Source organism: Acomys minous (genome assembly GCF_964271855.1).
Source record: "Acomys minous genome assembly, chromosome: 2".
In the NCBI taxonomy this organism is placed as follows: Eukaryota; Metazoa; Chordata; class Mammalia; order Rodentia; family Muridae; genus Acomys; species Acomys minous.
In genome coordinates this window covers 133,533,406-133,554,829 of record NC_140484.1, presented here as the reverse complement: position 1 = coordinate 133,554,829, position 21,424 = coordinate 133,533,406, and the positions used below count along the sequence as shown (strand labels likewise).

Below are 21,424 nucleotides of genomic sequence, written 5' to 3'. Positions count from 1 at the left end.
TAAGTTCGGCGGCTTCAACAGATGCAGCCGAGAGACAGAGGCATGAGGTGCATCTACAGATGGACAGGTGAGTCTGCTTTACTTCACTCCCCCTCACCTGCAGTCTTGCTACCACTATCTGCTCCAGCCTCCCGGTGGCTCCCCTCATGTGTTCTGCTTCCTTCCTCCCTCTCATCCCCCAGAAGAACTCTTTTGTTCTTCTGAGACAGGGTTTCTCTGTGTGACCTTGGCTGTCCTGGAACTCACTCTGTAGACCAGGCTAGCTGAGAACTCAAGAGATCTGTCTGCCTCTGCCTCCCAAGTGCTGGGATTAAAGGCGTGCAGCTTCCTTCCACACTCTTTTACTAAGCTGCTAGAGTAATTTTTTTTTTCTTTTGACACAAGGTCTTGTTATTATTATAGTCTAGGCTGGTTTTGAACTCATGGTTCTCCTACCTCAGCTTCTCAATTGTTAGAAATTACAGGCATGTGCACCTTGCTCGGCCAGTAGCAAGGTTTGCAAAATGTATAAGCAGCCAACATGCTGTCCTGTTCTTCACCTTACAAAGTCTTCCCATAACAATGAGAATTAAAATAGAGACCCATAACTCCAATACACATCTGCTGAATGTATGAAGTCAGTGGATCAAGGAATGAATTAAGGTATTAAATTTGGATAAAATAAAATTGCCTCATATCCTGTAGCTTACCAGTTTTCAGGCTAAGGCCTAGGAGTGGGTGGTAGGTAAGAGTGCAGTGAGAGCAGAGTGCAGGCTAACAAACTCACTGCACAGATAGCTACTTGTCAGAATATATCCTTCAAACATAAGTTCTCTGAGGTCATGAAGTATATCTTATTTCAAAGCCCTTCAAAAAAAAAAAAAACCAGAAAAACAGGTTCTTTTTAAAAAATGTACTGAAATGTGTATGAGTGTTTTGACTGCATGCATGTCTGTGTACCATGTGCCAGCAGCATCCCTGAAGGCCAAAACAGGGCCCTGGAGCCCTGGAGCTAGAGTTACAGATGGCTATGAGCAGTCATGGGGGTGCTGGGAATCGAACCCAGGTCCTCTGGAAGAGCAACCAGTGCTGAAAACAAAACTCAGGCCCTCTGCAATAGCAGCAAGTGCTCTTAATTGCTCAGCCATCCCTCCAACACCTTTTTTTTTTTTTTTAAGATAGGGTCTGGCCTAGATTATGCTAATACAGACCATACTAGCTCAGTACTCATAGAAACTCCTCTGCCTTTGCCTCCTGAGTGCTGGGGTTAAAGGCATGCACCACTACATCCAGCTCATTTTCTAGCCTTTCTTTCTTATAGTTCTTTTTACTTCCCCAAACCACTGCATGACATCAGTAATAAAAAAGGGATCACAGGGGAAAAAATGAATATCTCACTTTAAATTTGTAAGCACTATGTAATCTATAACCCTTCAAGATAGGAGACTTACAGGCCGTAGCTTGCCATATGAGGTGTCAGGGGTCTGCCTTGATGCCTGTGAGAATCCTGGTGATTCAGCATGAAGGCTGTTTTCTGAGGAAGAGAATCCAAGAGGTTGATGAATGAGCAGTTAAGATGTAGTGTAGATACGAGTTTGAGGGGCACATGCCCAGGACTCTTACCATTGGCTGAAGGAGACCGGGTGAAGAACTGGGAGCTCCTCTTATCTGGACTGGGATAAGGGCTGCTGGGAGGCTGGTCATACAGCGGCAGTGGAGGCAGGGATGTGTGCGGCTTGGGGGATGGAGAGATCTGCAGCACAGGAGGTAGGGTTACTAGGTGATCTCCTAGGAAGGAGAGCTTGGCTGCTTCACTGCTCAGCATGCCTTCCCTTTCTTAGGAGCTAAGTTATAGCTGATAACCGTCAGCCTCACAGAAGCAAATGGGCCTAAAATAAACCCCAAAGCTTCAGTGTTGTGTTGTATTTCATTATTCTACTGAGTCTATCTTAAACAGTTACCAAGTTAAGCCATTCACTGGGGTTTTCTATTAGGCAATTCAGTTGAAATTGTGAAGAATAAAATGGGGGACAAATCATTGGTTGAGTTCCTGACTTCCCTAGGTTTTTTACATGTCAGTGTAAGCAGTCACAATCACATGCTTTAACTGTCCCTCTGCCAGGCTTGCTGGAACAGAACTCCCAAGAGGACACATTAAACTGACACGTTCCTGTAAAACCACACTTGGCAGTGGTAGGGAAATTGAGCCCCCTAGAGCTCTGGTAGAGGCTGGAAGAGGCAGGGGTTCTCATGAGGTAGAAGGGCCAGGTTAGGCCATACTGCTGAAGTTAGACAGAGACTTACGCCCTCTCCCTAGCTTCTTTCTCTCCAGCAAAGCCACCTTTTAAATGATGAAATTTAGTATTTTAATGAATTCAGAGAAAACAGTGTGGAACGAGAATGAGGTGTAAGATGGTCATTTTCTAATAGGTCCTGACAAGCCTCTAGTTTTCCAAATGCAGTCATGCAGACACCTGGCTACTGAGTGAAACGAGGACGAGGCTTGTCTATTTTTCTCCTCTCATGTACCTGGATCTCTTTTGTCCACGGAGTGTCGCCATTCTCTGAGGCTGAGAGTTCTTCCACTAGCACCGATGGGAAAACGCCAATTCGCCCACCGAACTCCCCTTCCCAGAAGCCATCATCATCTTGGTTTTCTTTGTTCAAGATACGGATAATTGCTCCCTCAGGAAAGGACAACTCATCGTCTGTCTGGCCCTCATAATCGTAAAGTGCTTTCACAAAACAGACTGGAAGTGAGAGAAAGATAAGGTGGTAAGGAACAGTCAGATGTACTGCTTTTGTCCTAGATCTTGAGATAAGGTCTTCTCTGGAGCTGAGGCTGGTCTCAAACTTGCCAACAATCCTCCTGCTTCACACTCCCAGCTGTTAGGATAACAGGTGTGCACAACATGTCTAGCCAGATGGACTAATTTTACAACCACCCTTGTTCCATGACAACTAGCAAGCATCACACAAGAGAGGATAAGTTTTAAGTTTTTCCTCACTGAAAGTAATTATGCTTCTACTGAACAGGGCTAGTGCTGTCAAATATAGGAAGACAAAGGATGTAACGTGCTTTTAAACCTACTGAAGCCTCACTTCCAGGTTCTAGCTTAGGTTGAAACCATGACCAGATTGAGTATCTTATTTTAGTCTTTACCACTGGCATCTCCATTCAGGCTGCCTGAAACCAGCTCTGCTTCCGTGGAATTGCTGGACGTGTGTGACCGACTGTCCAAAGCAGCCAAAGACTGCAGCATGCTCAGTAGGCTGTTCGAGGTGGGAAACTGTAGGTACTTTTCTGGCACATAACCCACTTGGCCAACTTTATTTCGAGCCTGTGTAAAAGACAGGGTTGGGGACGACAGGTTTGTACATTCAACTTGGACAGAGCATACCAAGAACCAAAACAAATGCCTAAAACATCACAAGAAGGGGTGATATGAGCAAAGGAATATACCTTTACCCAGTCTTCCATATCTCCATCTTCAATCACTTCTAACACCTCATGTTCCTCAATGGTCAACTCATCTGGTTGAGAAGCCTGCAATGTAGGATGGCCATGGACAAAATCAAAAAGGTTAGATAAAGAGCAGATGTGAGCTGGTCATAACAAAAGCCAGGGATCAAAATATTGAAATGACTTTGAGAAACAAAATTTCAGTATTGTAAAACTATCATGATGAGGTGAAGTTTTACTTCAGAAAACTAAACAAAATAAAACTGCAACAGAAATTGGATCCTCAAGAGGTAATCAGGTTCAGTGAGCAGAGTGCCATGCTGGAGCAGAGGGCCTGGATGTTGGCTCCAGCTCGCTTATCTGCCACAAGTTTCTCAGCACAATGCCTCCATTTACTTCAAATGTCACTCCTGCCATTCTCTGAAGAATGGTGGTCAATGTGGCAAGTATAAGCACAGAACCAAGATGACCTGGGAGGCATAAGTAACAGAGAAGGCACTTGAATGGAAGTGCTACCAGAGGCTGTCATGGAAGTGCATGCAGTGGAAACGCGGACACTATGTACATGGATCGTGTGCGGCTTGAGCAGTGCTCAGGGCTCCTCTGCGACCACTGTAAAGTTGTGGCCGAAAGAAGAAAGTTATGAGCAAGCAAATGACTGAGGCTGGGTTTTGCTCCACCTTGAGTGTGGAGACTGGGCTGATCCACATGGATGCTTCTCCATTAGGTGTCGCAGCTTTACCGTCTCAGATGGCATCCGCCATCATGTCTGCTTTTGAGACACAGAGCCTGGAGGAAACTCAGATGCTCCATAAGGAACTCCACAGAGAGAGCGAGAGAGAGCAAGAGCGAGCGAGAGCGAGAGAGAGAGCGAGAGAGGGGGGGGGAGGGAGTAGAGGGGGGGAGGCAAGAGCGAGCCTGCCTCTACCAAGGCTGACAACATGTGACCCTCATCTTCTGGTTCTCTAGTAAAAAGCCTTCAAAGCTTTCCCCAAGTCCCACTATCACACAAAGCTTTCAAATATAAAATATCTCCAAATTATACAAATAAACAAAAAGAAGGTAATAAAGCAAGTCACTTTTTTTTGGATACAGGATCTCATGTAGCCCAAGCTGACCTCAAGTTTGCTATGTAGCAGAGGACCTTGAAGACCTTGAATTTCTGATCCTCTTGCATCCGCTTACTGAGTGCTAAATCAACTGGTACGCTGCACCACAACTGGTGGTGAAAGCTAGTCACTTCCTGAACCTATTTCCCATTGCATTAAAACTCAGATATGGATGATGTCATAGCTTTCTGACACAGAAACAGGACTGAAGATGAATGATGACTAAGAACACTCCAATGGGCTGGGCAGTGGTGGCGCACGCCTCTAATCCCAGCACTTGGGAGGCAGAGGCAGGAGGATCACTGTGAGTTTGAGGCCAGCCTGGTCTACAGAGTGAGTCCAGGACAGAGCCTACACAGAGAAACCCTGTCTCAAAAAACCAAAACCAGCCGGGCGGTGGTGGCGCACGCCTTTAATCTCAGCACTTGGGAGGCAGAGGCAGGCGGATCGCTGTGAGTTCGAGGCCAGCTGGGTCTACAAAGGCTACACAGAGAGACCCTGTCTCGAAAAACAAAACAAAACAAAAAAACCAAAACCAAACCAAACCAACCCCCCCCCCCAAAAAAAAAAGAAAGAAAGAACACTCCAATGATAGGTTATGAAGAAAACGTCTATTTATTTACACTTTATATTTTTTAAGTGGAATTTTTGTTTTGTTTTGTTACTCTGTTACTTCATTATTGTGTGTCAGGCAAGGTGACACAAGACTCAATTCCGGCTGAGACAAGAAGAAGAGTTCTAGGCTAGCCTGGGTTACAAAGCGACATCCTGTTTAAAAGGTACAAAAAACCAAAAACAATCCAACAAAGTCACTAGTAAATACACTAGCAAAAGGTGCCTTTGAGCAGCCGGGAACGCCTGTAATCCCAGCACTCTGGAGGCAGAGGCAGGAGGATCTCTGTGAGTTTGAGGCCAGCCGTTCTACAAAGTAAGTCCAGGAAAGCCAAGGCTGTACAGAGAAACCATGTCTTGAAAAACCAAAAAAAAAAAAAGTACTTTTGAAATGAAGTCATTTTTCTAAGTACATGCAAGACTTAGTATCAATACAGCTAGACTTGAGTGTGTGTGAAGCAAGGCAGGAGGGGACAAAACACCTTTATTATTTTTAATCTTTTGATGATTTTGAAACAGTTTCCCTCCTTCTAACTTTCTAGGGTTCTAGCTTTGGCTGTCCTGAAACTTACTCTGTACACCTGGCTGGCCTTGAACTCATACAGATCCACCTGCCTCTGCCTCCTGAGTGCTGGGTAAAAAGTGTGTGCTATCACCACAGGGCTCAGAACACCTTTAAACATGGACCTATATCTAGCTTTGCAGCAGTAGGCTGACAAAAGCAAGCACCAGAGAGATGGTGTGTAAGATCTGCAGGGAGAGGCCCTGTGGGCCTCTCAACACCTTGAGCCATAATAATTTTTCCTGTTCTCTGAACACACTGTGTTCTTCGTTCCTGTTTCTTCCCTTTGATCTCTGTCTGCTAGCCCTCCTCTGTCTTTCTAATGGGTAGGTTAAATTGCTCTAAATGTTAAGTCCAGCTTCAGTCTATTTCTTTCTTTCTTTTTTTTTTTTTTAGATTTATTTATTTATTATACAATGCTCTGCCTGCATGTGTGCCTGCCTGCCAGAAGAAGGCACCAGATCTCATTATAGATGGTTGTGGAGCCACTGTGTGGTTGCTGGGAACTGAACTCAGGACCTCTGGAAGAACGGACAGTGCTCTTAACCTCTAAGCCATCTCTCCAGCCCTTCGGTCTATTTCTATGGGCAAAAGCACGTAAGATGCCGTTGAAGAGCTGGAGAGATGACTTAGCTGTTAGAGCACTCGCTACACCCGCAGAGAGCCTGGGTTTAATTTCCAGCACTCCCAGGGCAGCTCACAACTGTTTGTAACTCCAGTTCCTGTGGACCTGACACCCTTTTCTGGCCTCTGTGGGCACCAGGCACAAACGTGGTACATAGACACACATGCAGGCAAAATATACATAAAAATATTTTTAAAAAGATGTCTTTGATGTTTAGGGTCCTTCCCACACTATCCCCAACTAGAATATAAGGTACATTAAGGGTAGAAGTTTTCTTTCTTTTTTTAAAAATCAATGTCACATTCCTACCTATCTCTAATCAATCTATCTATCTATCTATCTATCTATCTATCTATCTATCAAAACACTGCTGGTAGATAGAGTTCACCTATTTGTTAAGTGAATGGGACATTTGACAAGCTTTTCCTTATAGAGTTACTGAAGAGATTGTCATTTGTGGCACAGCTCATGTGTCCCCAGAACAGAAGCTACTTGCTTCTTTCCTTTTACTTCTGAGAGACCGCTGCACGTCTTGGACACTGACTTCCACGCATGGCACTGGTTAGTCGCTCATCCCTGTGGGTTTCCTTTTAGAATGACTTGAAGCAGGACTATGTTTCTTTATTCTCTTATTCCAACTATGGAGAGCAAGTAGTTAATAAATGGCTATTAAATTATTCAGCGAGTCAGAAATCCATTCCCACTTATCTCTAAATTTCTGTATTTTGTCTGCTTTAAGCCAGGCTTATTTACTATAGAAAGCTGAAGAGTGTGCACACAGGTTGTGGAGATACACATACAATTTGGTACTCTTCCTTTGTATTTGACATCAATAACAAGTTCTGTTTTTCTCCCTTCGATCTAGGGTCTCATTTTGTAGATCTGGTTGGCCTGGAACTCACAAATATCTGCTTGTCTGTGTCCACAGTGCTAGCATTAAAGGCATGTACCACACAGTTCTTTTTTTAAAAAAAGAAAAAATCTTAGGTTTTTGTTTGTTTGTTTTGAGACAGGGTTTCTCTGTGTAGCCTTGGCTGCGCTGGACCTGCTTTGTAGCCAAGGCTGGCCTCGGACAGAGATCTGCCAGCCTCTGCTGAAATTATAGGGATCAAGCACTGGCCCCTGTGCTGGGGATTTGAATCCAGAGCCTAGCTTGTTAGTGAAGTACTCTACTAACGAGCTTAACGGTTTCTGTTCATTCCCCCAAGACAGGGTTTCTCTGTGTAGCCTTGGCTATCCTAGACTTGCTTTGTAGACCAGGCTGGGCTGAACTCACAGAAATCCACCTGTATCTGCTTCCCTCAGTGTTGGGATTAAAGGAGCTCACCACCATGCCCAGCTTATAGTTTCTTTCTTCCTTCCTTCCTTCCCTGTCTTTTCTTTTCCTTCCTTGTTGTTGTTTTCAAGTTTAGCCTGAGCTAAACTTCTGATCCACAGACACATTTTTCTAGTGTGGTTTACCATAGGGAAATGCCTGGATCTATCAGCAGAAGGGAAGGGGAAGAGTGTGAGATGTCTGAAATCAGATGGGCACTCAGGACTCTCCTTTTAAGTATCACAAATCTTTTTTCTGGAACTCCCAAGTAAGTATAAAAATAAGAAGTAACAGCATCAGGAAATAATTTGGACTTTATACTTTGGAAGACCTTTCCAAGTATCTCAGAAGTTGATTCCACATTTTTACAAGATTATTAAAAGCAAGCTACATTGGTAAAAGCACTAACCCTTCTAGGAAAATGTTTACATTTAACAAACGGATGCCAAACTGAAAAAAGCCCACAACGACTGGTATTGAGTAGTAGATGTAAGCCAACTGTCAGCACACAGTGGTGGTGAGGTGTCCATGCACAGTAGCTGAAGACGCTCTCTACACTCTCCCCTTTGGTACTCTTCTACTGTGTCTTACTACATGGGGGTCAGATTTATTTGTTCATACCTTCCTTGTATCATTCATTTTCTCATTCTACAATCATTTACTGTGCCCAGGCACTGTCACATGTGCTGAACACACACACAGACAAAGCACACAGAGTTTCTGTTCTTGTGGATCTTCATCCAGACAAAGACATATGAAAATAGGTAAGATTCATTTTAGCTGGTTGTAAATGACCAACTGTGTGCTCTGTGATGTTATGGAGTGTACAACATATGCAGTGGTACTGTTAGATTACAATGGTAGTATTTGTCTGTAATCCCAGTCCTTGGGAGGTTGAGGCAAGAAGACTTCCACAAGGTATCACAGGCTACAGAGTGAGACTTATTTCAAAAAATAGAATTAGAATGGAGATGAAAATTTGTCACTGAATAATGTTGTAGCCATCTTGATACCATAGTGTAACACTCAATGCTCACATGCTTGTGGCAGTGACTGTATAAATAAACCCATGTGGCCAGTCATATAGAACTATAGCATATATTGTTATGCAGACTAAACAGCATAATAGGACATGGCAAAGGCTTACGAATCTACTGTACTATTTCTTTCTTTACTTATACTATTTGTTCATTTTTTGACACAGATTGGCCTGGAATTTTTGGTGTAGCCCAGGCTAGCATTATCTTCTGCTCTTCCTGATTCAAGCTCCTGAGTGTTGGGATTCTAGGCATATGTTGCTACATTCTGCTTAGTGATGTATTAGAATATAGACCTCCTACTCAAAATAAAATCTTTACGGGCTGAAGAGATGGCTCAGTGGTTAAGAGCAACATCTGCTCTTCTAGAGGTCCCGAGTTCAATTCCCAGCAACCACATGGTGGCTCACAACCATCTATGAGATCTGGTGCCCTCTTCTGGTGTGCAGGCAGAACACTATACAAAATACATAAATAAATCTTAAAAAAAAAAATCTTTACCATAGAGCTGACCCAGAAGGTACATACATGCAATTCCAACACTTGGGAGGTAGAGGCAGTAGGATTGGGAATTTAAGATGATCCACAGCTACAAGTGGGTTTGAGGCTAACCTGGGCTACATAAGACTCCACCACATACACATATACTATAAAGCAGCAGCCCTGCACTTCTCAAGCTTATTCTATCATTGATTGCATCACTGTCTCTTGTGCTGGGTTTAGTCTCATTTGCTTTGTTCATTATGGCCTGATGAGCAGTAGTAAACCATATAGAGCACACAATTCAATGAGCAGTGGGTTCTACTATCAGGCTATGGACACTCTGCTTGCATGCCACTGAAATAATTTAATGCTGCATTCTTGTTTTGTTTTGTTTTGATTTTTTCTAGACAGGGTTTCTCTGTGTAGCCTTGGCTATCCTGGACTGGCACTGTAGACCAGGCTGGCTTCAAACTCACAGGGATCTGCCTGCCTCTGCCTCCCGAGTGCAGTGTTGGGATTAAAGGTGTGTGTGCCACCACCACCCTGTGATTAATGCTGCATTCTTTTTTTTTTTTTGGTTTTTCGAGACAGAGTTTCTCTGTGTAGCCTTGGCTGTCCTGGACATGCTTTGTAGACCAGGCTGGCCTCGAACTCACAGCGACCTATCTACCTCTGCCTCCCGAGTGGAGTGTTGGGATTAAAGGTGTGCGCCACCACCGCCCAGCCTAATGCTGCATTCTTAAGAATGGATTACAACTGTTAAACAGTGACTGTCATAATAAATGAAAGAGGACAATGGGTCAGAGTAGGCTGACCTTAGGCGGTACATTTTTTCTTTTCTGAAGGAAGTTTAAATAATACTTATTTTATTTTATTTATGTGTATGGGTATAAGTGTAGTTGCCCTCAGAGGCCAGAGGTCTGGAGTTGGACCTCTGGTTGTGGCTGTCTTGCGCCCTATGCGGATGCTGGGAACTGAACTTGTGCCCTCTGAAAGGGAAAGAATAGCTTCTAACTTGCGCCCTATGTGGATGCTGGGAACTGAACTTGTGCCCTCTGTAAGGGAAAGAATAGCTTCTAACTGCTGAGTCATCTCTCCTGCAGGGAGAGAGGCAGGCAGCTGAGATTGAGGAGACAGAGCTCTAGGCAGAAGGAAGGACCAGTGCAAAGATGTTTAGGGTTAGGCACTGGATGCTCCTGGAGTTTGAACTGCAGCCACTCCCTACCATAGTGGATTTTTTTCTACAACTGCTCTATAAGACATTTCCCTCTAGTTTTAATTTTGAGGGGCATCCTAAAGGAGGGTCTTTGCCAAGCTGGGGTGTGAGCTCTAGCCACTGAGAATTTATTGGATGCCAGGTACTATGCTTAGTGCTTTGTTATGGAGTGTTACTTAGTGTTCCTAGTGAATACTGCTCCTATGATACAGGAAAACAAACAAATCAAGAATCCCTTAAAATCAACAAAACTCCTTAAAAAATACAAAACAGGCTCACAGAGACCAAGTGTACAGTTGAGTAGCTCAGAGCATCAGAGACAGGGGTTTAAGCAGAAAAGTCTGATGGCAGGGACCCAACATGTCACCACCACATCCTGATGCTATCAACAAAGGGCAGCTTTATGCTATTCAGCATAGTGTAAGCAGATGCAGTTTCATTTATTCTTAGAGCTGTCACAATTTACTATACAGATATATGGGGAGATACAAACCTTATAGGAATAAACAACTTTGCAGGTGAGTGGGTAATTTCTTAAGGTGCCAGAAGGGCTGGAGCTGCTGTCATCAAAAACATCCATATTATCTTCAAACTCTTCTCCTTCTTCTCTTTCGGCATCTGCATTAAGCTAGGAAAAATTAGAAGCCATTGGCTACTTTGCTTATTTCATGAAAATGGTAGAAAATAGAAAAAAAAAAAGGAAATCTGCTTCAAAATATTAATTTATCTATTCAACCACCTATTCAGATGACTATCCTCAATCCCATTTTACATATTATAAAAGACCAGAGTGAAATGCTGGGTCAGGTGTAGTGTACACGTCTTTAATCCCAGCACCCAGGAGGCAGAGGCAGGCAAATCTTTATGAATTTGAGGTCAGCCTGGTCTACACAGTTTCAGACCACTTGGGGCTACTTCGAGAGACTGTGTCTTTAAAAACAAGTAAACCATCAGGCTGGAAGGCTGGTGGTTCTGTAAAAGTACTTGGCATACAAACCTTGATGCTCTGAGTTCCAGCAGCAGATCCCATGGTGGAAGGAAAGAACTACCTCTCAAGGATTGTCCTCTGACCTCCACATGCACACCATGGTACCTTTGTGTGCACAACTGAGACACACAGGCACATTTGTGTGTGCACACACATATATACACACATGTATGAACAATAATAAAGTAATTCAAGCATTTGGGAAGAAGAGGCTAGAATTCACAGCTGTCTTTAGCTAGGTAGTGGGTTTTGAGCTAAATGAGACTCTGTCACAAACCTTTTCAAGTATATTTCAAGAAGTACTTTATCAGTATCCTTTCACTTTTTGCTGTTAAATTCTGGCTAACAAAGGCCTCTTAGCATTTTAAAATGCTAACATGAGGAAACATCAAAGATGCCACATGTTACCAATGATGTGGAGAAACAGCTATGGTAAGTGGAACGCAAATTCACACACTACTTTGAGAAAATACAGTGCCCAACACAGAGCTCAAACCATAACCAATAGCAGAGTTAAATATGATAAAGTGCTCTGTTACTGAAAGACATTACCAGAATCACAGTGAAGGGGCAGGCTGGAGATGGGCACAGTTTTTAAGAGTACTCTTGCAGAGTATGCAATCAGACTCGGGTTCCACTCTCCACACCCCCAAACCCATGGGTGGTGGTGGATATGCCTGAAATTTTAGCACTCAGGAGGCAGAAGCAAGAGAATCAGAAATTCAAGGTCATCTTTGGCCACATAGCAAGTCTGAAGCCTGCAGGAGCTACAAGAGACTCTGTTTCAAAACAAACAAGCAAACAAACAAACAAACAAACAAATCCCCCCACCCCACAATGAAGCCAGGCACAATGGATCATGTCTGTAATATCCACACTCAGGAGGCTGAGTCAGAACTGCTTTGAGTGTGATTCTAGTCGAGGCTACAAGGTAACACTTGGGAACACATGCCTGTAATCTCAGCACTTGGGTAGCAAAGGCAGGAAGATTATCTTTGACTATAGAGTGAGTTCAGGCCAGCCTGGGCTACCTGAACCCCTGTAACAACCAACCAACCAACCCCTCAATCACTCAAAACACAACCCATAAAACAATAAAAACCAGCCAACTAAAACCCACCACGATGAAATATCACTCCACATTCATTAATGTCTTTATCATCAAGAAAAGAAAAAAGACCGGGTGTTGCTGAGGATGTAGCAAAGCTGGAACCTTATATACTGGCAGTTGGACTGTAAACGGTACAGCTGCTGTGGAAAATAAGATGTTTCTTTAAGTTAAACACAGAAGTACAGAAAATTTCCCTGGGTATACACCTAAAAGTACCAGAAGCATAGACTAGAACAAATGTTTACAAACTAATGTTCACCGTAGCAGTATTACAATAGCCACAGTTCCACTAGTAGAGGAATAGGTAAATGAAACAATACACACAGATAATGGAATATTACTTAGTCTTAAAAAGGAAGGAATGTTGGCCTACACTTGCTACTATATGGATATATTTTGAAGACATTATGCTAAGTAAAGTAAGCCATTGCAAAAAGATAAATACCGCCTGGCGTAGTGGTGTACGCCTTTAATCCCAGCACTCTGGAGGCAGAGGCACACAGATTGCTGTGAGTCCGAGGCCAGCCTGGTCTACAAAGTGAGTCTCGGACAGTCAAGGCTACACAGAGAAACCCTGTCTTGAAAAACAAACAAAACAAAACCCCCAAAACAAAAGAACAAAAAGTAAATACCAACTCCATTTCTTTCTTTTTCTTCTTTTTTTGAATGTGCATTGATGTTTTGCCTAAATGTATGTGTGAGGGTGTCTATTCCTCTGGACAGTTGTGAACTGCCATGTGGATGCTAGGAATTGAACCTGGGTCCTCTGGAAGAACAGTCAGTGCTCTTAACCTCTAAGTCACTCTAAATCACCATCTGTTTCTAGGAAGTATAAAGAATAGCCAAAGTCACAGATATAAAGTTGCACAGCATTAGTTGGGACTGAAGGTGGCTCATGGGAGTTATTGTTTACTAGCTACAGAGTTTTAGAGGTTTCATTTGGTTGTTTATTTGAGACAGAGTCTCCTATGTATCCCAGACTGGTCTGAAATGTATGTATCTCAGGCTGGACTCAACTTGGAATTCTTCAGTTTTTCCTTTTTGAGTACTCAGATTACAGGTAAGGCCACCATATTAGAGTCTTCTCTCTCTCTCTCTCACAGTCAGTCTCCCTCTCTCTCTCTCTCTCTCTCTCTCTCTCTCTCTCTCTCTCTCTCCTCTGTCTTTCTTTTTTTTTCTGGTTTTTCAAAGAGACAGGGTTTCTTTGTATAGCCTTGGTTGTCCTGGACTCGCTCTGTAGACCAGGCTGGCCTCAAAGTGATCCATCTGCTTCTGCCTCCCTCAATGCTGGTATTATAGGCGTGTGGCATGCGTCTGGCTGCTGTTGCTGCTGCTACTGTTTCTTCCTTCCTTCCTCCTCCTCTTCTTCTTCCTGCTCATTCTTCTTTCTCCTTCTCCTTCACAATTTAAAGTATGTGTGTGTGTGTATGTGTGTACTTAAGTACTGGCCAGAGGCATCAGATTCCCTGAAGCTTGAGTTACAGGTAGATGCTAGCCACCTGTTGTGCTGCTGGGAACTGGGTCCTCTGCAGGAGCAGGACAAACATTCTTAACCACCAAGCCATCTTTCTAGCCTCTTAAACATATTTCATATATTCAGAAGACTTTTCTTTCATACTCTAGGGAAAGTTACAGGCATTTTACTGTATTACACAAAATACTCAAACATTTATAAAAACAGGGTAGAACAAGTTTCCAAAAATACATATGGAATGTTAACATGTACTGTGCTTTGGTACTGGGAATCAGTCCAGAGCACTTTCTCTTGCCAGCATGGGCTGATATAAACATTCCTTTGCCTTTTCTGTTTTTAGTTCATGTTTGATTCTCATGGAAAGAACTAGAAGGCTTTAGTGACAACAGGAGCCACTGTCAGATGCTTTGTGTGGCTCTAGTAGTTTTCTAAAGCATAGTATCTCTTTCTTTTCCCTCTTCACTGTTTTCATTTCTCTTGACCCAACATTTCTAAAATCCCACTCTTCTTTACTTTTTTATCTTAAGGACTACACTCTTAACCCTTCCTTCTTTAATCAAGACAGTTCTTCTTAGCCATACTTACATTTTTTTCTTCCTTAAATGTTGTAAATGCTTACCCCTCTGGCAAGGGCAGTAAGAACCGTGTGGGAGTTCTTTTAGTGGCTGTCTTCTGCTACTTGGCACCCTCAGCTTTGGGGTGCTCTCACAGATAGGAAGCAGTGACTGGCAGGCTGGATATAAATACTGAATATATCATGTACTTGCTGTATGTGACCGTGGGCAAGTCATATGGTTTCTAAACTTCAGTGACTTCACCTTTCTAATGAGGACAACTACTTTTTTTCCCAGAGCTATCATAAAGATTAAAGGAGGCAATGCATTTTAAACCCCTAACACTCACTTGGCAAATGGGGGGTACCTAGTATGTCATTACTTTTTGCTGGTTTTATGAGGCACAGAGAATCAGCTGAAGAATTTGTTGACACCCAACAGAGAGAAAATCAGGTACTTGTAGAAAACTGACTAGCAGACCCTCTGAACTCTACTCAGACAGAGAAGTAACTGTAGAGCAGAGGCCCTAGCTCCAAACACTGTCTAAGTAGATAATATATAAACAGTGTTTCAAAGCAGATGGAATACTAGGGATCAGATTTGAATCTCATGTCAGAAACAAATTAAAAAGCTGGTCGTCAAAAAACAAAACCAAAGAACAAAAACTGGTCATCGTGCTGGGTGGTGGTGGTGCATACCTTTAATCCCAGCACTTGGGAGGCAGAGGCAGGTGGATCACTGTGAGTTCAAGGCCAGCCTGGTCTACAAAGTAAGTCCAGGATAGTCAAGGATGTACAGAGAAACCCTGTCTTGAAAAACTAAACAAACAAACAAAACAAAAACAAACAAACAAAAAAAGGTCATGCGCCTGTAAGATGGCTCCATGGGTAAAGGTGCTTGCCACCAAGCTTGATGAACTCAGCTCCATCCCTGGGACCCTCATGGTAGGAGTGAACTGAGAACTCCAAAAGTTGTCCTTTGACCTCTATTTGATTAATATGGCATGCCCTACCCCCAATAAATAAATGTAATAACATAAAAAATATGATAAAACATATGAAAGTTTTCAAGACACAAGCAGCCAAGCAATGAAAGACAGCGGTGTCTGGGGAATGGAAAACAATTTATTCAACTTACTGTCAGAACAAGTTTCCGGGCAGAGGACAGTGTACCCCTCTTTGACTTGAGTGAAACAGGGAGTTCAGAAGGCCAAGGTGGCTAGAGTTCAGACTGCAGTAACAAGGAGAGCAGAAACAGATCCTGGGACATATGCAGAGGCCTCAAGTCCTCAGCTGAGTGGTGCTTAGTATATGTATATGAATAAAGTAGTGGAAGCTAGAAATAGAACCACCTAGAAGAGACAATTATCTCTAGAGCTCACACAGGGTTGGGAAATGACTTGCTTTCCCTAAGGCATAACACATCAGGTGGGGCTCATAAGAGTAGTGAGAATACGGAAGACACAAGCAGTGCCATCTACCAAATAGCTGCAACTGCATTAGCAGAACACAGCACTCAACAGCAGCAGAATACATACTCTTGTATATCGCATACTGGGTCGCAAAAGAAGTCTCAGTAATTTCAAAGAACAGAAGTATGTTACTCATCTACAGTGTCACTAAACTAGAAATCAAGAGCAGAAATGTATCTGGAAAGCCTCCCCAAAACTTGGAAACTCAACAACATACTTGTAACTAAGTAACCAGTCAGTGAAGACACTGAGAAGCAGCTAAAAAGTATCTTTAATTGAATAACACACTAGCCGAACCATGCAAAGAACCTAAAGGAATATGTAGCAGGAATATTAATCAAATGCCTCCACAAGAAAGGGGAAATGTCTAAAATCAATATCCCCAGCTTCTACCTGAAAAAAAAAAATCATAAAAGAGCAAATTAAAGCAGGGCATGGTGGCACAAGCCTTTAATCCCAGCACTGGGAAGGCAGAGGCAGGCATGGTTTACAAGTGAGTCCAGGACAGCCAAGGCTACACAGAGAAACTTTGTCTTGAAAAACTGAGCAGGGTATGGTGGCGCACACCTCTAATTCCAGTACCCGGGAGGTAAAGGCAGGTGGATCTTTGTGAGTTCCAGGTCAGCCTGGTCTACAAAGTGTGTCCAGGACAGCCAAAGCTACACAGAGAAACCCTATCTTGAAAAACCAAGAGAAAAGAAAGAAAGGAAGAAAGAAAGAAAGAAAGAAAGAAAGAAAGAAAGAAAGACCAAAAACTCAGGTAATTGATTTTATTCCCTGGGCTAGAGAGATGGTTCAGCAGTTAAGAGCATTGTCTGCTCTTCCAGAGGTCTTGAGTTTAATTCCCAGCAACCACATGGTGGCTCACAACCATTTGTAGTAAGATCTGGTGCCCTCTTCTGGCTTGCTGGCACACATGCAGGCAGAACACTGTATACATAATAAATAAATACATCTTCAAAAAATTTTTATTCTTTCTCAAGTCTCTGATGGGGCTGAAGACTAGATAGTTTAGTTTTACAATTAAGCTTAGTTGTTTAGGGGTTAAGATGTTTGTAGGTCTAGATAGATGTTTTAAGTTGATAATGATGAGATATGATAGATATTGATTTACATTCAGAATTTTAGACACACCAAGATGTTTTCTTCAAGGCTGCCAAATACAAATAGCCAAAACACTATGAATGTAACATTTATATAATTCCTAGTTCTTCCATGCTGCTTCTTGCTGTAGGTAGTTTACTGTACATATGTGTAATAATATAAGTGTATATGTAAAAAACTATTTAATAACAAAACATTTAAAAAGAGCAATCTAAATTCAAATTAAACAGGAGAAAGAAAATATGGAAATAATTAAAATATAAGCAAAATGAATAAAACAGGAAAATATGAAAAAAATTAAAAAAAACCAAAAGTATGTTCTTTGTGGACAGCCTCCGTTAGAACAAAATGATCAGGGGGAAAAAGAGGAGCAAAACCATACAGGAATAAGAGTGGTGACTGACATCCCTACAGATGCTCCAGATACTCAAAGAATAATCAAGAATATTATAAACAACTTTGTGCCAGTAACTTTGGTAGTTTGGATAGAATAGACAAAAATTTTTACAAGAACAATGAAAAACCTCAAACCTAATTATTAGTCTTTCAAGGCAAGAGTATCTATAAACCCAGCAGAGGGAGGAAGAACATTCAAGGTCACCATGTTTACATAGTGAGTTCTAGGCTTATCAGGGCTATAAATGGAGATCCTGTCTCAGAAAGTCAGCCTTTCCCCAGCACTTTTTAAACTTTAATTTTGAGACAGGGTTTCAGTAAGTTGCTCAACTTGGCCTTGAGCTCACTCACTAGCCCAGATCTTGCACTTGTGATCTACCTGCCTCCAACCCTGCAAGTAGCCGAATTACAGTCACCAGGATTGGTTTCTTAAAACACTAACTATGTAGCCTAGTCAAAGCACATGTTGGTAGTATTTATCTTACCCAAATCCAAGACTTAGAAAATTACAGTAATCATCCAGAACAACCCAAACATCCATCAGTGGGTAGAACAATAGCAAACAGCTACAGCTATATAATACAATTTTTCTCAGCAACAGAAATAAACTGTCAACATGCAGAAACAACATGTGTGAGCCTCAAAATCATCACATTGAGTTTTCAAAGTTCCACACAAAAGAGTAGATATGATTATCTTTATCTAAGTTCCAGAAAATAAACACTAACCCAAAGTGTCAGAAAGCAGATCAGTTGTTACCCAACGAACAGAAAATAAATATAATTACAAAGAGAATAAATGTGATTACAAAAGAGAATGAGGAAAGTTTGGGAGATGCTTCCACTGGTGTACACATATGCCAAGACATATCAGAATGTGTATGTTAAACACATGCAGTTGAAATGTATGTTTTCAACTTCAATAAAGCTGCTGAATTATCAATAAAGCTTGGGAATCTGAATGTCAATTGGTCACACGGTACATGAAGATTTAACACAACTACTAATGGCGCTGGAAATAAAACATGGGGGTGGTGGTGCACACCTTTAATCCCAGCACTTGGGAAGCAGAGGCAGGTGGATCTCTGTGAGTTTGAGGCCAGCCTGGTCTACAAAGAGCCAAAGTCACACAGAAAAACCCTGTCTTGGAAAAAAAAAAGCACCTAATGATGATTTTTTAAAAAATTACACAGTAATTAAAATGACAAAGATTAGAAGAAGATAGAAAAATCCCACAGAGTAAGGGCATGTGGTCTCAGGGCTGCAGAGGCAGACACCTGCAGATTCAAATGTCATTTCTCCTCACTCACAAGTTGTAAGGAGATAACAAAAAACCATTACATTTTTACAAATTCTCACTATACACAAAATAAAGTTGATAACAATGCAATATTATTTCATCTGTGGTGAGGTGGCATAGCATCCACTTTCCTTACTATTTTTTCAAGACTATGATAACAAACATTATCATTATCTCTCCCAGTATTGAGAAAAATAGAGTAAGCACATCACCACTTGTAACTATAGTGATTTTTGTTTTCTTTTTGAGACAGAGTTCTCTGTGTAGCCTTGGCTATCCTGGACTCACTTGTACACCAGGCTGGCTTTGAACTCACATCAATCCACATGTCTCTGCTTCCTAAGTGCTGGGATAAAAGGTATGCGCCACCATGCTCAGCAACTATAGTGATCTTTAAAACGACTTAAAAATATATATATTTATTATTATGCATACAGTGCTCTGTCTGCATGCACACGTGTAGGCCAGAAGAGGGCACCAGATCACAGTATAGATGGTTGTGAGTCACCATGTGGTTGCTGGGAATTGAATTCTCAACCTCTGGAAGAGCAGTCAGTACTCTTAATCTCTGAGCCATCTACCTCTCCAGCCGTAAAAGGACTTATTTTTATTATGTGTATGTGTGAGTGTGTGGGTATGGGGAGGAATATGCACATGAATACAAGTGCCCAGAGGTCAGAGGTGTCAGGTTCCCCCATAGCTGGGGTTACAGGCTATTCTAAGTCTGCTGATGTGGGTGCTGAGACTTGAACTCAGGTTCTCAGAAAGAGCAGTATGTGCTTTTAACTACTAAGCCATCTCCCCAGCCCCCTTCTTTAGTGATTTTGTGGCAAAACAGAACTCTTTTAAGTTTCAGTCTTTTGATCTTATTATAATTATGTATTTTTTGACCAATGCTCATGACCCTTGATTCCTAACCATCCCAACCTCAGGGAAACATTAACCGTCTACCTCTATGAGATCAGTATGTTTTGTGCACGGGCTCATGTGCGCGCTCTTAGTGTTCAGAGGACAACTTCAGGACTCAGTTTTCTCCTATCAAATGGATCCCAGGTATCAAAGCGCGGTGACCAAGCTTGGTGGCAGGCACCTTCCTCTGCATATATGCCTGTTGGTGGGATTAATAGTATACTATGGTTATGATGACGTCAAAGAACTGTAAGAATATGGCTTCTCTCAGTAATAGTAATACTGCTCTCAGTGGTGAAAATTTTTAGTCCCACCCTCTTTCTGGTCTTGGCTATTGGCAAGTGAGAGAAGATCTCTCAGTCTGTAGACATGAACTTAGATACAGTCAGCACCCAGCAGAGGGTCCCATGAGAAGGCTTCACTGAAGGCATGCTTTATGCAGTGAATTAACCTGATCTTACTAGAATATGAAACACTAACCTCACCAGACGTGTGGCTTTTAGAGCATGAGGCTTACTTCAATGAGAAAGACTGCTGCCTGTTTGAAAGTACTACAAATATGAAAGCAACTGAAGATATTTTCCTTTGCAAGGATATTCTTTAACAGTTTCTATTTGTTTCATTATAGAAATCCGTTCTTTTTTTTTTAATTTTTAAATTGGGATTAGCTCAAGCCCACAAACAGATTTTCATAACTCAAGAACAAATTCCATCAGACTGTAAGGACTGCAAGGCAGATTGAGGGTAAAGGTTAAGCAATTCATCTCCTTCCCTTTCAACCATATTATTCAGCAAAGTCTTCAAGATGAGTGGATCAGGATTCATTTCTATGCAATTCTGCAAATGTCAGATCCCTAGGGAGGCTGTACAACAAAGCAGACTGTCAGGCTGTCTTAGTGTAATTGTTGAGGAAAGTGGCTGAAAATAGGGAAGTCATACAGATAGTGTCTGTTATAATCAGAAAATCTAAAAAAAAAAAAAAGTAGACTAGAAAGAATAAACATAAACTCAATCTCAAGCAAGGGACTACAAATTCTGTTTCATCTCACTCTGGGAATCTGTATTACAGAAAACAGTTCTAAAATTGAAAAAAGAAATTCAATTGTTTCTCAGTATCCAAGGAGGATTAAATCCAGGGTCCCTTGTGGATACCAAATTCCATAGGTGCTCAGGTCCTTTATATAAAATGGTATAGTATTTAAATATAACCTGTGCATATCTAATAGACTTAAAATGCTATAGAAATAACTGCTGTGTTGTATACATGCTTAAGAGAAAAGCCTCTATTTTCAGTACAGATGCAATTTTTAAAAACCCAAAACTTTCAGACTTGTGATTGGTTGAATCCATGCACATAAAAAGCCAGGAATATGAATGACCAATTACATATGTGCTAATATGACATAAAATGACTATAGAGACTCTGAAAGGATGATTATGAAGACCATCTGGTGACAAGTAACATTAGACTAAAAATTATGCAAAATTAACCTTCTTTATTATGTTTAAATAATTTTAAAGGTTAGGTTATAAGCTGGGTATGAGTTTAAGTGAGAGAAGCCTGGAAAGTAAGAGAAGGGAGGGATGAGTGATTTAGTGGGCCATGCGGTCAGGCGGCAATCCATTCTCAGGTAGCTACATGCAGGCTCCAGTTACCCACCAACTAAGTATCTCCCCGTCCTCTTATTCCCAAACTGGGTCTGGTTATGTAGTCCTG

General features: G+C 41.8%; 1 protein-coding gene across 2 annotated transcripts in view; it reads right to left on the bottom strand.

The window, feature by feature from the left end:
* Positions 1–21,424, bottom strand: part of FCHSD2 (FCH and double SH3 domains 2) — a 177,616-nt gene that overhangs the window by 3,230 nt on the left and 152,962 nt on the right. For both annotated transcript variants that reach the window (XM_084772004.1, XM_084772005.1), the window contains 6 exons: positions 10,895–11,029; positions 3,443–3,526; positions 3,143–3,320; positions 2,509–2,729; positions 1,603–1,732; positions 1,431–1,513 (listed from right to left, as the gene is read on the bottom strand). In XM_084772004.1, coding sequence (XP_084628130.1) covers positions 1,431–1,513; positions 1,603–1,732; positions 2,509–2,729; positions 3,143–3,320; positions 3,443–3,526; positions 10,895–11,029 — 831 coding nt within the window. The remainder of the gene's footprint in view (positions 1–1,430; positions 1,514–1,602; positions 1,733–2,508; positions 2,730–3,142; positions 3,321–3,442; positions 3,527–10,894; positions 11,030–21,424) is intronic.